The sequence below is a fragment of the Vulpes lagopus genome, chromosome 1 (genome assembly GCF_018345385.1).
Source record: "Vulpes lagopus strain Blue_001 chromosome 1, ASM1834538v1, whole genome shotgun sequence".
In the NCBI taxonomy this organism is placed as follows: domain Eukaryota; kingdom Metazoa; phylum Chordata; class Mammalia; order Carnivora; family Canidae; genus Vulpes; species Vulpes lagopus.
This window is the reverse complement of record NC_054824.1, coordinates 4,312,659-4,327,764: the sequence shown is the minus strand read 5'-3', so window position 1 is coordinate 4,327,764 and position 15,106 is coordinate 4,312,659. Positions and strand designations below refer to the sequence as shown.

Sequence of the window (15,106 nt, the reverse complement as noted above, 5' to 3'; positions counted from 1 at the left end):
CGTTGACACACTCAACCTGGGAAGGTTCCTAGGAAAATGCATGGCAGAAAGTAAAGGAGCTAGAGGAGAAGATAAAGGGCTTTTATGTGTACTCACTCCATTGACCATCAAGAGTATGAGGCCATTGTCAGCTGGTGTTCGAACTTCTATGTCAAAGCGAGTCACCTGACCGAATTTCCCTCTCCTTGTGATATCCCTCACCACGGCATAACTAGAGCCATCGAAGAAATAGCTGGCAGCCCGACTCTGAGTGAACGCCAGTTTATCTCTGAAATAAAAACATGAACATGACAGTTTGCATTATGCTTTTCGCGTGAGGCCCTTTTAACCCTTACACCTGCAACCAGCATTACACTGTATGTTAACTAACAGGAATTTATATAAAAACTTGAAAAAAAAAAAAAAGAAGTCCCAATGTCTTCATGGCAGACATAGAAAAAGTATTCATAGGTAAGTTAAATGGTTTTATTTAAAAAATTTTTTTTTTAGTTTCAGGTTTAGAATCTAGCGATTCATTGCTTACATACAACACCTAGTGCTCATCACACCAAATGCCCTCCTTAATGCCCATCACCCATCTAGCCCATCCCCCTGCCAATCTCCCCTCCAGCAACCTTCAGTTTGTTCTCTATAGTTGAGTCTGTTTTCTGGTTTGCCTCTCTTTATCCCCCCCATGTTCATCTAAGTTATGTTTCTTAAATTCCACAGATGAGTGAAATCATATGGTATTTGTTTTTCTCTGACTTATTTCGCTCAGCATTATGCTCTCTAGCTCCAGCCACGTCGTTGCAAATGGCAAGATTTCATTGAATTCCATTGTATGTATACGTAAACCACATCTTCTTTATCCTAAATGAATTCTTTTACATGGATTTCCTCTTTACCTTTTGTGCTAAGACAGCAGGAGTTTCCAGTGAAACCCCAATCTCTGGAATCCTAAATTAAAGCGGCAAGTATGTTGTTTAACACTTTTCATAATCGTACATGTTCATCAGTGGTAGAGGAGAACTGAAATGCTTTCTGCAGGCATGACTATCATGCAGTTTCAAAACTGGTTTCCCCAAAGGAAAAACCGAGAACCTGAATATTGATGATCCACGTTTGTCTCACCTGCTGCTCTCGCGTGGCTACCAAAGTCTTTAGTACTCTTACCACTTTCTTACCTGGCACAGGGTACTGACTTGGAGGGATCCATGTTATAGATGTGCTTAAAGTTGTACAAGCTGATCACATCATTATTCAAAGTGGCCAGTTCCAGGCAGCCCACGAAGCCAGGCAGGTTGAGGCTTGCAGGGAGCTGTACGACAGACAAAGTCAATGATCCCGTGATCGCATTTCACCCAGATGATACAGAACAGACAATGAAATAAGACAGCAGGTCAAGGGGAACGACCTATGGGTATAAACATCTTGTTAGACCTGTGTCTCCTCTGTGCCAAATGATTTAGATAAGCAATGATTTGTCAGTTGTGCATATGCAGCACAGAGGATGGGACTTGTGGAGTAGGTGCTATGTATCAGTCACACTCTCAACAGTGAATTCAGGACCAAAATCAATTCTTACAGCAGCCCTGCGAGGCAGGTATTCCTGTTCTCAGATTAACAGAAGGCAAGTCATTCTCAGAGAGGTTCAATAATGTGCTAGTAACTAGTAATAGCTCTGGAATTGAAATCCTACATCGACTCCCTTTCTGAGCCTTTCATTTGTTTGCCCTTTCCCGAGTCTCATACACCCACCTAGACCCACCCCTTCTTTCATCCCAAGTATTTTATTTTATTTCTGTGGTAGTTGAAATAACTGAGTTTTTGAAACTGTCATTGTGATCCAGAAGACGAGGTACAGACCCATGAGGTATACACACTCCTGTAGTAGCGGGTGCGGGTAATATCGATTACATATGCACGGATCGGAACGAAATGAATTGATTCAAGTGTTAGCGACAGCTTGAAAGCATGTGATGCTATGAAAATATGGGTGGCAGAGACCAGATTTATAGATCAGAATTTTATCATACACTGAGTTAACTTCTTTCTTGAAATATCAAGATTTCTATCTCATCCCCAAATTACTGCAGGTTTTATGGATTTTTAAAAACAATCAGTGTCGATTTTCAGTAAGTCCAAGTCTGGCTGGCTAGCTTACCTTAAAGTTTGAAGGCACGCCACCAACATAAAACACAGTGTCCTCAGGGTCCAGATCCAACAAGGAGTCATCTCCCGCAAATTCGCCTTTTTTAATAAACTTTTCTTCTGCAGTGCTACTTAGACTCGGGACTGTTAAAAACACCTTTCCGTGTTTTCCTACCCTGTTAAGAATTTTCAGTCTTTGTTAGCCAGACAATTTGTAGAAAACAGGGTTTTTTTTTTTTCAATGTCAAAATGCTAATGTTCCCTCTTTGCAGAATTGGTGATTTGATTTTATCACAGCTTATAAGCCTTAACAGAATGTCAACAATCAATGGAAAGAGGCAAAAAAGACATTCCATCTTGGGATCAACTCATGGATTGTCCAGATAAAAAGATCTAATAATCAGATTGCTACTTAGAAGTGATGAGTATTTTTTTCTAATCTTTTGTTTTCCACTTAGGTATTTGGGAAGGACTAGAGGAATAATGGAAAAAAGTGGAGCAACAATAAAGGGGAAAATTGCTGTGTGTGTGTGTGGGGGGGGGGGTGCATGTGCATGCATACGGTCAGTAGATTTCGTATGAAATGTGCAGGGAAGTCTTGTGCCGTGGCTTACTTTACCTTTCAATCTTGACAATGCTGAAGTAAGCAGGCCAGGAACTGACGGGCTTGGAGTCCAGGGGAATCTCTACATCCTTATTTCCCAGATTATAAACGTACACCAGGTTATCATTTTTGATTGCAAGACCCATGTATTCTTTTTTGGCCTGAAATGTCAAGAAGTCACTTAAATAAATAAACTCCCTATGAATGAACATCATATTCTGTTTTCATTTCTTTAAAGGACAACCATCCATCCAAGCACGTGGCTGTATACGAGGCCTGAATTATTACAAAAAGTGCTGCTTCCTTTCCAGGCTCCCCGTGGCTACCTGGGTCCGTTGTCCCCTGTGTTGGTCCAAGTGCATCCTGGTTGGGGAAGCAGGGAACTGCAGGCTTGTGGACATTTGACAGCTTCCAAGAGTGTGCTAATCCTGTCTGGTTAACCTGGGGACATGATGCAGCCTGCCAGTGCCGATTGCTGTGCATCTTCAAACAGGAGGCTTCAAACCTAACAGGCCTCTATGTGCGGAAAGTCTGGGAAATGCTGCATTCAGTTAGCAGCGTGAGGCTGATACTGAAGTGCCCCAGAAACAGCCCATGCAGAGAAGAAGGAATTACTTGTCTTTAAATCACTCCTTGAGTCTTGGTGTTAAAGTGAACTCTACTTTTTGAGTTACCAGGATGGGAATTTTGTTTGTTTGCATAGGTAGTTTTGTGTTAAGGCAAGAGAAAAGCCCCAATCTTTCCTTTTAATATTATTCTCTCTTTTAAAACATCATGCTCTACTGCGTGTTATACGCAACTGATGAACTATTGAACTCTACATCTGAAACTAATGATGGACTATATGTTGGCTAGTTGAGTTTAAATTAAAAAAAAGAAAAAGTTAAAAATAAACAAATAAATAAGTTTACTAGGGGGAGGAAAAAAAAAACACATCATGCTCTTACATGTTTGCTTCCGAGGTACAGGACAAAGCGGTCCGCAGCCCCAGCTGGCTCTGGCTGCTTCACGGGAGGAGGTTTCATGTACAGGCTCAGGGATGTGAAGGTCTTTAAGTCATCCAAACTGGTTTTGGGGTGTACCTCGACTGCTGACTGGCCATCAAACATCATGGATACTTGGATCTGTAGTTACAAAATGTTTCTGTTAAAAGCACCCTGCAGAAGTGGGCATAGATAGCTCTCCCCGATGGGGCCCAATGGGCTTCCCTCTGTCCTTATGGGCTCTGTAAGCCCTACTCCTCTCCTTGCCCTTGTTTCCTAATATCCTCACCTTGTGGGAGAAAGGAGCTAGGGTGGATTATAATACAGTCATTTAAATTTAAAATGGGGTGAAAGGAAGCCAAAAAGAGGGGTGAAAAAGCAGATCCGAGATGAGGATACACACGAATTCCACAATGAACTACACTCCTGGTTGGGGGGAACCAAACAGCTTGATGGGATTGATGGTCTACACAGCTCACGACGCCCATACAATTAACAACGACTAATTTATCAGAAGAAGTATAACTAATCTTGGGTACTAATGAGGTGAGGACTTCCTCCTCAGTGTCTTCAAAAGAGGAACATGAAGTAAGGCTGTAACATCCTTGAGCACATCCGGACAGTTGGGAGGGGTCTGGCCCCAGCTCTGAAGTCTTAGACGGGGTCTTGAACCTGGCTTTGCCACTCACTAGCTATGTAACCACGAGCAAGTCCCTTAGCCTGCAGTTTCTTCCACTGTAAGGGGAGGGCAAAAAAATTTGCCAAATGAAATAAGGTAATAACTATAAAGTACTTTCCAGTTCCTGGCTCCATAATCATTATAACTCTAATGAGGAGTTCATTAAGATGTTTCTTATAATGATTCTTAGAAAGGTATCACAACAAAGCACAGGTAAGCAGATGCCTTTATTGAGAGGCCCGAGACGATTAGCCGAACTGGTCTGGTTCAGGATGATTTTCTGAGTGTTCAGAAGTGGAGAGGCTTTTTATACCCATGCTGCTCACGCAATATTTCTGAATAATCAAATGTATTAAACATCCATTATTTCATATTGATTTGGTTAATACTGATGGTCAGTAAGCTCAAAATCATATTCCCAAATGTCTAGAGTACGTCATCCTATGTTGCTGGTGGAGTAAAAATCAATCATCTTAATAAACAAACAGTTTGCGGGATAAAAGCCTTTTTGTAAAAATTGAGTCTGAGAAAGGAAATATATCTGCACAGAGAGCCTCTCACTTTGGGGAGCCAAGTGGGCCCCCAAAGGCATTTGCCAAGACTCTCTTTAGAAAACGGTTTTAGGTGATTAAGGTCTCCTAAATTCTTCTCCATTTATAGAAAATTACTAGAAAGCACCCAAAGAAACTTAGCTTTGGAAACGCCGTTTCACCACGATAAGCTTTTCTTGAAATGCTCCCCAAAGGATCTAAAAAAGTTAATTTGTGGTGTGGGACCAATGATCACATATCATTTAAAAGTCGGATATATTTACCAATAATAATCTCCTCCATTACAAACCAGTGGCTTTCCAACTCCCTCTGTCAGTACTTAGGGCCAATGGTCTGTTTAGGCCAATTTGCAATTGAGAAGATGAAACCAATTCATTTGGCTGTAAAAATGATGCTGGTCTACACTTCAATGAAAAATAAATGAAAAAGAGGGCCAAGAACAAGCCCTGTTTGCCGGATTGAATCATTACTTGTTGTGTCAGGATGTGTTCCCACCACTACCAGGCACAAGTCTTGGTGTCGCCATGTGGCCTCTGTGCAAGCGTCTCAGAACAGGGTCTTTGTTGAGATTATTCAGTTCATGTGGTCTGTGATTCCCCAGTGAGGGAGTCAGTAAAGGCTTCCAATCATCATCGTTACCCAGACAATTCCCTGAAGAGGTAGATGGGCAAGTCACCGCACGTGGTCATTGCACTAAAACACCTGTTAAAATAATTCATAATAATGACAATACTAAGTCAAGCCTACTGGTGTTCACTTTCCTCAATTTCTTTTGCTCTATGAGCTTTGCTGACCAGGTTAACTCTGTGGCTCTTAATCTTGCCTGTACTCAAGAGTCACTGGGAAGCTTTTCAAAGACCCTGAGCCCCTCCTCTGGAGGGCCTGATAGATTGCTTTGAGGTTGGGACCAGGAGCGGGTTTGGTTTTCAAAGCTTCTCATGCGATTCTAATGGACAGATCCAGATGGTGCTCAGAGCTACTCGGGGAGAAAGGTTCCCGGCTCTGGAAGCCGCCCGAAGAGTGGCAGTTCGGTTCCACGTCGTCCAGATGCCCGAGTACTGGGGGGGCCTCCTTTCTCGCTTACCTTGCTGGCGACGCTCCTGGTCTGGGCGATGAGCTCCCGGATCCTCTGGATGCTGGCGGAGACGTTGCTTGCGGGCCGCTTCTGTTCTACAGTGCGAAGCTGATCCAGCAGCTGAGGGACAACTTCTGTCAGATTTCGTACTGCAGGCAACAAAAATTAAGCACGTGAGTAAGGATCGCAACCACACTAAGTAATGCTAACCATCGTTAGGAGCCAGGGGAAGAGACGACGAACAGACGGTTCCTGGATCGAACTACAAGAAGTTATTTGCAATCCTGCAAAATTAATAGGTAAGCCCGAGACGTGAGCGCTTCCTATTCTGTGGCATTTATAACATACACTGGGCTACAAGTTGTGTGCAGACTAAGCTGGCTTTTAATGTACTTTTCTGAAGGGCGGGATCCACGGCAAAGGTACAGGTGATCCTTCACCATATAGCTCAGGGGCTGCTTGCATTTCTAATGGAACTGATATAACAAGTCAGAAGGGAGGCCGGGCAAAAGGAGGTGGACAGATCGATTTCTAGGACGCCTCTTCCCACATCTCCCTGCTGCTGCCGTGGTCCACCCAGAGGCAGGCTATCTGGAGGAAACAGGTGGCACCCAGAAGAGTGGCAGTTGTGCCAACGTGGGGGGAGGGCAGCCTGTGCTCTATGCCCCCAGAGAAGGGTGATGGTGCAAACACAACATACTGACTTTGTAGGTTAGGTTTTTCCTTTTTGTAAGGTGTGACATGCACATAGAAAAGAGGGTGGGGTGCCTGGGTAGAGTAGGTGGTTAAGCATCCCACCCTTGATTTCAGCTCAGGTCATGATCTCAGAGACGTGAGGCCGAGCCCCACGTCCCATGTGTGCTCAGCACAGAGTCTGCTTGTCTCTCTCCCTCTGCTCCTCCCCCCGCTCACATGCCCCCTTTCTAAAAATCAATCAATCAATCTTAAAAGAAAAACAGAAAAGAGAATGAATTTTATATATTTTATATATTTATATATTATATATATTTTATAAATAATTATATATATAATATTTATACATACAAATATTTATATATAATTATAATTATAAATAATTATATATAATATATAATATTTGTAAAGCATATATAATACAATATATATAAAATATACATATACACAGATCGATGAGGGAAACCCACAGCCGAGAGATGCCATAACTCTCTCTAAGTTTTCCTGAACCGGACCAGAGTTTTTTTTTTTTAATTTTTATTGTTTTTTATTTTTTTATGCCACTGAGAGGTATTTATTCCTCCATGAAATAAAACTATAGCACTCTGAACTGTCTATTTCGAGCTGCAATTCCATCCAAGATTTATGTTAAGATTTTTCTCTTCACTCAAAAACAAGACTCCAAGAAAAAAAAAAAAACGCTCAGGGAAAAAAATGGAAAGCCCTCCAAAATAATTTTGTTTACATCTGTAATGAAGGCAGATGTTACCACTTTACACTGCCAGGTGCCACACCATGGGCTCACCCACACAGGCTCCTCCTTATACAGCTCGTACTGCACTTAAGGAGATTTGACACCCAGAGCTCTCCCTTGAAGGCCCAGACAGGCGCTCGGGACTTCCTCTGCTGAAGAGGCTCAAAGTGGTTCTCAAACGTGTGGTCCCCAGACCAGCAGCATCGGCCTCGTCCGGGAACTTGTTAAAAATGCGAAATCTGTGCCTCTGACCCAAACCTGCTGACTTAGAAACTCTGGGAGTGAGGCCCAGGTGATTCTGAAGCACGTGAAGGTTTCAGAACCACTGAACTAGAAAATGAGTATCTTTTGGGTATTTTGCTGGCTAAGGGCAGGGCCGCGCTCATTGAGCAGCAGCAGCAGCTGGAGGATGGGTAAGCCTCTTCCTGGAGCCAAACCAAACTCAGGTTCTGGAGGATAAGTCAGTGAGGACCAAGGATGAATGTCTTTTCTGTATTTAGGACATGTCTTTTCTCTATCATAGGGAACGGAATTAAGTAAAATAATAGCAATTATTACTTTATTGGATTGACAAATACAGAGGTAAATATTTGTTGTTTGGATGACTAACCACAATAGCCATTTTATAGTATAACAGTCTTTAAAAATTATGGGTAATAAAGTATATTTAACGCCTTATGCTAGATTTTGATTTTGGAAATGTTTATAAAACACGGTTTCCCTGTTGTCAATTCTCCGAGAGAAAGGGAGCCACCTTTCATTAGAGTCTTTATAAAGTTACACGGAGGAGCTCACAAATACATACTTAAGAGATGAACAGAAAACAGCTGTCTTCCAGTTACGGGAATGAATATTTGTGACCTGGGATAAAATTTGTAGTGACAGACAGATCATATATGGACTAATAAAATTGTTTCTTAACTCAGATGGAGTGAAGGTAGCATGTTCAGCAAAACCATGCTGGAGAACAGAAAGCTCTAGTCATGACAAAGACACTGATATTTAAGAGGCGGAAGAAATTGAATAGGCATAGTAATATGTGATTTTATTTTATTTTCTTATTTTTTGAGAGAGAGAGAGAGAGAGAGAAAGCACTCATGCGTGGGCGTGGTACGGGGAGGGAAAGGGAAAAAATCCTAAGCAGGCTCCACACTGAGTGGGGAGCTCAGTCTCACGACCTTGAGATCATGACCTGAGCTGAAATCAAGAGTCAGATGCGTAACTGCCTGAGCCACGCAGGTGCCCCAGTAATACATGATTTTTATATCTATGTGTAACTAAACAAATGAAGCAGATACTGAAATGAATATTTCATCTTCATTACTACAAATCTGTCTCCAAGCTGGCCAACAAACTGTTCTTCTTCACGGGAACCTTCAGTTGTGTTTGGCCACAGGCGGTATTTGTTGGTGGGAACCTGCTTTACTCGGGTAAGGAAAAAGCAATGCAGTTTAGTAAATATTTTTCCTAAAAGTAAACCGTTATTTTGTGATTGACGTTCTCCCCCAAGAGAACAGATTTACACTGACCAAAAAAAAAAATCAGTGCTGCCGTGGTTTCATCTAGAAAAAAATGATTCTTCACCAATCTCCCTAGTGGTTATTTACGTGAAATATACCTATTTCCTGTGCACACACACACACATCTGTCAATAGACGAGCCGAGCAAAATTTTTCTTTTTTGCTAAGCCAACTTCTACAATATTCCAATTTTAGTATATGTGCTGCCGAAGCAAGCACAACTTCTACAATATTCCAATCTAACAGCCCGATGGAAAAACCCGCTTCTTAACGAAAGACGTGTTGAGCTTAATGGGCAACTCTACTGGATGTTTGCAAACCGTGATACCTGCATCTTGGGCAGAGTCCACTGCGGTGTTGTAGGCGGAAGAGTCAAAACTCTGAAGATTTTGCGACCAGTTGGTTAGATTGTCAGCCATCGGGGCGGCTGCCTGCTGGACTTCCACTGTGGTCTTGCTTGCCTCCTCCGTGATCAGCTTCGACTGACCCAGGCGCTGGTGAGCGTCACCTTCACACACAGAGCACAGGGATCACACTCACTTGGCAGAGAAGCAGGACACTTGTGGGGAACACTAACCTCCATTTAATTACTGGGATAAAAGAGACCTCAAGGTTTTTTTTTTTTTTTTTAAGTTTTGGGTTTTTAAGCTGAACATAGATCTTTAAATGTAGGTTAATTAGGGTCTAAGGTGCAGAATAAAATTAAAAAGTGAGCTTGAAAGACTCTAGATTCTTCATCAGCACACCCGCGTGGCCCTGATGGGTAAGCATCTGCCTTGGGCTCAGGTCAGGATCTCAAGGTCCTGGGACGGAGCCTTGAGACCCGGGCTGCGGGGTCAGCAGGGAGTCTGCTTCTCCCTCATCCTCTGTCTCTCCCTGCTTATGCTCTCTCTCTCTCTCTCTCTCTCTCTCTCTCTGTATCTCTCTGTCTCAAATGAATAAATAAATCTTTTAAAAAATAAAGACTCTTAAAAATAAAGACTCTAGAGTCTCATTAAAATCATGTAGTCCCACTTAAAAACTGTTCAAATTAGAGGTAAATTTTAAAAAAGTAAGTGGTATTTCTTCAGGTTAGAAACCTGGTGAGGAAGCCACAGAAAACACATACGAGATTTTAACTCACAAAATGTTTATGTCTGGAATGCATCGTAAATGTCACTTTCTTCTATGTGCAACACCTTTTGCCATAAAAATGATGTTCTCCTACAGAAGTAAATTAGTAAGGAAAACTATTTTTAAATAGTAAAAGCAAGTTTCCAAATGGCAAAGTATAGTGACATTCTATTTTTATTAAAAAGTTATGTATTTAAAATTGGGCAGCCCCGGTGGCACGGCGGTTTAGTGCCGCCTTTGGCCCAGGGCGTGATCCTGGAGACCCAGGATCGAGTCCCACGTCGGGCTCCCTGCATGGAGCCTGCTTCTCCCTCTGCCTGTGTCTCTCTCTCTCTCTCTCTCTTTCTCTCTCTCTCTCTTTGTGTCTCTCCCTCTGTGTGTGTGTCTCTAATAAATAAATAAAATCTTAAAAAAAGTCATGTATTTAAAATAGAAATAATGTAGGTTTACAACAAATGTTTTCCCCTCCTAGGTAATGAGATCATTAAAGATTTTTCTTCTTTTGTTATCTCTTTTTCTTATCTGTATTTTCTACTCTTTCTGTAATAATCATGTATTGATTTTGTTGTAAGCGTCACTGAGGTGAGGTTGTAGCTTTACTTCTTTTGGAGAAACATTTAATTCAACCTCACACGGTCTGAACTCTGATGCGTGTATTTTTGAATCCCGGGTCTGCCTCTTGTTGGAGCTGTGCCTTTTGGAGCAAGTTCCCGAACCTTGACAAGCCTGAGGGCTCACAGCTATCTAAAGGCAAGGGTGATACTTTACCACATCACATAGTGTTTATAAAACAGAGCCCAGTGCCCGGCGTGTGTTAGCTCTGATGGTGCTGAGGATAGGGATTCTCAATGGACCAGACCCTCCTGGTGGGGTTTTGGTGTGCTACGGTCCTGGAGTCTCAGATTAGGCAAAATGAGGGCTCTGGTGTCTCTATGTGGCTTGCTGGTCTCCCTACTTGTACTATGAGAATGACGTGGCATGAAACACAGGGCAGCTATTTAGAGTTGGGGCCAGAGGAAACCCAATAACCAAATTAGTGCATATTTATTAACAAAGAAAGAATGTTCACAAGAAAGTGGGTTACCAACTACTATAAGCAGCATGCTCTTATTAAAACACACACACACACACACACACACAAAATTGGAGGAAAATGCTCTCAAATTTAATGGTCATGCTTAGATGGTATGATTATAGCTTTTACGATTATTTTCCTCTGTGTGTGTGTGTGTGTGATGAACATAGTTTCTTTTGTCATCAGAAAACAATATTTATTTATGAAAGGAATCATGTACTTCTTCCTCAAAGGAATTATTTTAATCCCAGTGAACAAACAGATGAGGCGTAAGCTCTTGTCTGTGATCCTTACCTCTCTCTGTGGCTTGCAGTCGCTTAATGGCATCATTCAATCTGTTTCTGAGAGCACTCTTCCTTGCTAGAGCTCCATCCACGCGCCTGTTGGTGTCGGCTACTGCCTCATCATTGCCTGTGGAGAAGACAAAGAAAGTACCAGTAGAGCCAAGATGCTAGGGGGAAAAAAACCCTCCATTTCAACAAGGAAAATTCTGATGTGTCCCATCGAGTCATCTGTACTATTCTGACTATGATGTGAACATAGAACACCAGTTCTGGAAAGTGGCGCCCCAATTAATGAGGTACGGGACCACAGAATACTAGTCACATTGCTTGGGAGTGATTTAGGATGCCATAAAGCGACTCATAAAAGGTGCGGAGATAATGGCTAATGTCTTTGAAAAATACAGCACAGCTGTGACTGACAACTCCTGGCAGCACGGTTGATAAAGAGCTGGAAAGAAAAACGTCTGTCTATATCCATGGTGAGGACTCTTACATTAGAATAATTCTTTTTTTCTTAATTTAAAAAAAAATCCTAATTGATACACAAGATACCTCTAGAAAAGGGTGCATGTTATGAATGAGTTTTCACAAACTTAGAGCTTGTATTCACAAACAGAATATAAGCAGTGCCAAGTCAAGAAAGTGGAACATTATTGTTACTCGGTTTCCTGGGACCCCTATGATAACCCAAGGATGACCACTTTTCTGAATTCTATCTCCATCTGTGAGTTGTGTCTGTCCCTCAACTTATTCAAAAGAAATGATACAGTATTCGAATTTTAAAAAATATTTTATATCTGTTTCAATTTCTGTAATGGCAAATCTTGATATCTGGTGGTTTGAGTCTTCCAGCTTTGTTTTTGTTCTTCAAGGACAGTGCTGGCTTCTTAGCTCCTCCCACCTCATTTGCATAGAAATTCTAGAATCATCTTCTCTATTTACATATAGTTCTGGTACTTCAGTTGGTATTATATTGAATCTACAGATAAATTTGGCAGAATTCTCATTTTCACAAATTTGAGTCTTCCAGTTAATACATACAGTTTTTATTTATTCTTCTTTAGATCGAAATTCTCATTTTCATCTGTTTATTTAGATCATTTTTAATTTCTTTCAGTAGCATGCTATAGTTTTATGTGTAGAGATCTTATCTTTCATCGGCTTTTTCCTATTCTATGCTATTGTAAGTGGTGTATTTTTTAAAAGTCAATTTTTAATTATGTTTTACTGCATTTTTATGCATCGAATTGGTAATGTGGAGTATCTTTGCCTTGTTTCCAATCTTAGTGGGCAAACTTTAAATATTTTAGTATTAATATGCTTGCTATTATTTTATTATTCTTTGTTAGATTATAGAAGTTGCCTTCGATTCTTAGTTTGCTATGAGTTTTTTAAAAACATGAATGGGTATTGAGTTTTGTTAAACAATCCTCCTGCATGTGGTGAAATGATCATATGAATTTTCTGATATATTCTTTCAATGTGGTGAATTACTATTGATGTTTTAAATGTTACACTATCCCTGAAGTCCTGGAATAAACTTAACTTGGTAATGTATTATCATTTCTATGTGTGTTAGATTTTACTTGCTAATATATATATTTTTTTGTTTAGTTGCTAATATCTTGATTAGGATTTTGACATCTCTGTTTGTGAGAGAATTGAGCTTATAGTTTTCCTTTTTCAATAATGTCCTTACAAAGTTTTTTATCTTAGTTTTGTTGGCGTCATAGAACAAATTAAACAATGGTTCCCTTTTATTTTCTATTTTCTGGAAAAATTTATTTACGTGTGGTGTTATTTGTTTAGATATTTGGAAGGATTCACTGGAGAAGCCCTCTGAACCTTGAATTTCTTTGTGGGAAGGGTTTAACTACTGATTAAACTTATTATATAGGTACATGTAGGCCTACTGGATTTTCTATTTGTTCTTGTATTAGGCTTGATAGTTTTTTTCTTACAAAACTTCTTGAAAGTGCGCTTGTAACATTAGTCTCAAAACGGGTCATTGTGGAGCAAATCCAGACAAGTCGTGATGTAATATCTTGTTTTTTGAACTGAAGGATGAACTTTCCCAAGAATTCTTGGTTCATGCTTGGTTTATTTCCAAAGCATCAGGAAACTTATGCATTTTTACACCAGAGAAATAATTTCTTCACTTCCTATTGTATTCTTCTCTTTCTCTCCAAAAGACTTGTATATATATACTCTCCCGTGGCGTATTTTCTCATTTCTATTATACAGTCTTCGTGCACTTGATTTCTTGTTCAGTTGTCTTTCCCAACTTGTGTTTAGTGGCTATAAAATGAGGGGTGCTGAGTTGACTCTGTCACCAAGTACAATGTAAACAAAGTACAAGCATTTCTTTCTTGTCGCCTCTGGGTAGTGCCAAACATTTCCCAGAATTCAAGGAGGGACTTAAACATACTTTGTACTTTATTACACCCTGTCTTCCTCTTGTACTTTCAATTTTTGAATATCATAATACAAACAATTTTTTCAACTCTTCCTTTTGGGTTTTGTAGTTTCAAAAAATGCTGACTGATACACTGAGAAAGAATATGTTTAAATATATTTGGAGCCCTTGATAAAAATAGGTGAAAAAAAATTCTATTTGGGGCTGGGTGTTTATAAGAAAAAAAGCGTTTCATAAAAAGTCTTCTGTCCTATTTAAAAATCGTATTGTTTTACATGAACATTTTTCATTTTACAGATGAATTCAGTAGGAGATTCCTTTAAATAGCAGCTTCCCGAGTTTATTATAGATTGCTAACTATTTGATATAGATAATGAAGAAAAGGAAATCTGGGATATCAAGATTACTGATCATTGAAAGTCATCTGGAAACAAATTAACAGTAATTTGAAATTATAATGTAACTCAGGAGATAAATATAGTTTAATCTGAAAATCTGAAATTATATCACACACATGTATTATCTAAAGGGAGCCAAGTTCTGATCCACACAGTTCTAACTTCCCATCGGCGTCCCTTTGGCAAATAAATACGTGAAAAAATTTAACCAAACAAGATCATGAAATAGATGCCCAGATCTGTAAAATATTCAGAGACTAATGCAGAGAGATTTTATCTGTGCTTAAAATATAGAACTTTGAAGAGAGATTATGACCAGAAAAGAAAAACTGTTTTCCTGAGATTCAATAGCTCAATAATGACAAAGTTGTATTGCAAATTATCAAGGAGAATAAAATGTTTCAGTCACTGTGTCATGAAGACCCACATATTCTGGTCTTTACATCACAAACAAAGCAATATGGCAAATTGGCATACAAATATGGCAACATTTACTTAAAAATATTTTACTTTTAAGAGTCACTTATGGGATGCCTGGGTGGCTTAGCTATTGAGCATCTGCCTTTGGCTCAGGGCATTATCCTGGAGTCTCGGGATCGAGTCCTGCATCGGGCTCCCTGCAGGGAGCCTGCTTCTCCCACTGTCTGTCTCTCAGCCTCTCTCTCAGCCAAGCACAGCTGGCTGGCTTAGATAAATGTTTTTCAACATTTATTTATTCTCAAGAATAAATAAATAAATAAAATATAAAAAAGAGTACACTTATGATGAGCACTGAGCAACAGAATTATTGAATCATTATATTATAATACCTGAAACTAATATAACACTGTA

General features: G+C 40.1%; 1 protein-coding gene across 2 annotated transcripts in view; it reads right to left on the bottom strand.

Moving 5' to 3' along the window:
- The window catches only part of LAMA4 (laminin subunit alpha 4), a 143,256-nt gene that overhangs the window by 29,083 nt on the left and 99,067 nt on the right, over nt 1-15,106 (bottom strand). For both annotated transcript variants that reach the window (XM_041764306.1, XM_041764296.1), the window contains exons 16-23: nt 11,472-11,588; nt 9,318-9,497; nt 6,032-6,171; nt 3,682-3,858; nt 2,750-2,895; nt 2,144-2,306; nt 1,164-1,297; nt 97-268 (exon numbers count right to left, since the gene is read on the bottom strand). In XM_041764306.1, the coding sequence (XP_041620240.1) occupies nt 97-268; nt 1,164-1,297; nt 2,144-2,306; nt 2,750-2,895; nt 3,682-3,858; nt 6,032-6,171; nt 9,318-9,497; nt 11,472-11,588 (1,229 nt within the window). The remainder of the gene's footprint in view (nt 1-96; nt 269-1,163; nt 1,298-2,143; nt 2,307-2,749; nt 2,896-3,681; nt 3,859-6,031; nt 6,172-9,317; nt 9,498-11,471; nt 11,589-15,106) is intronic.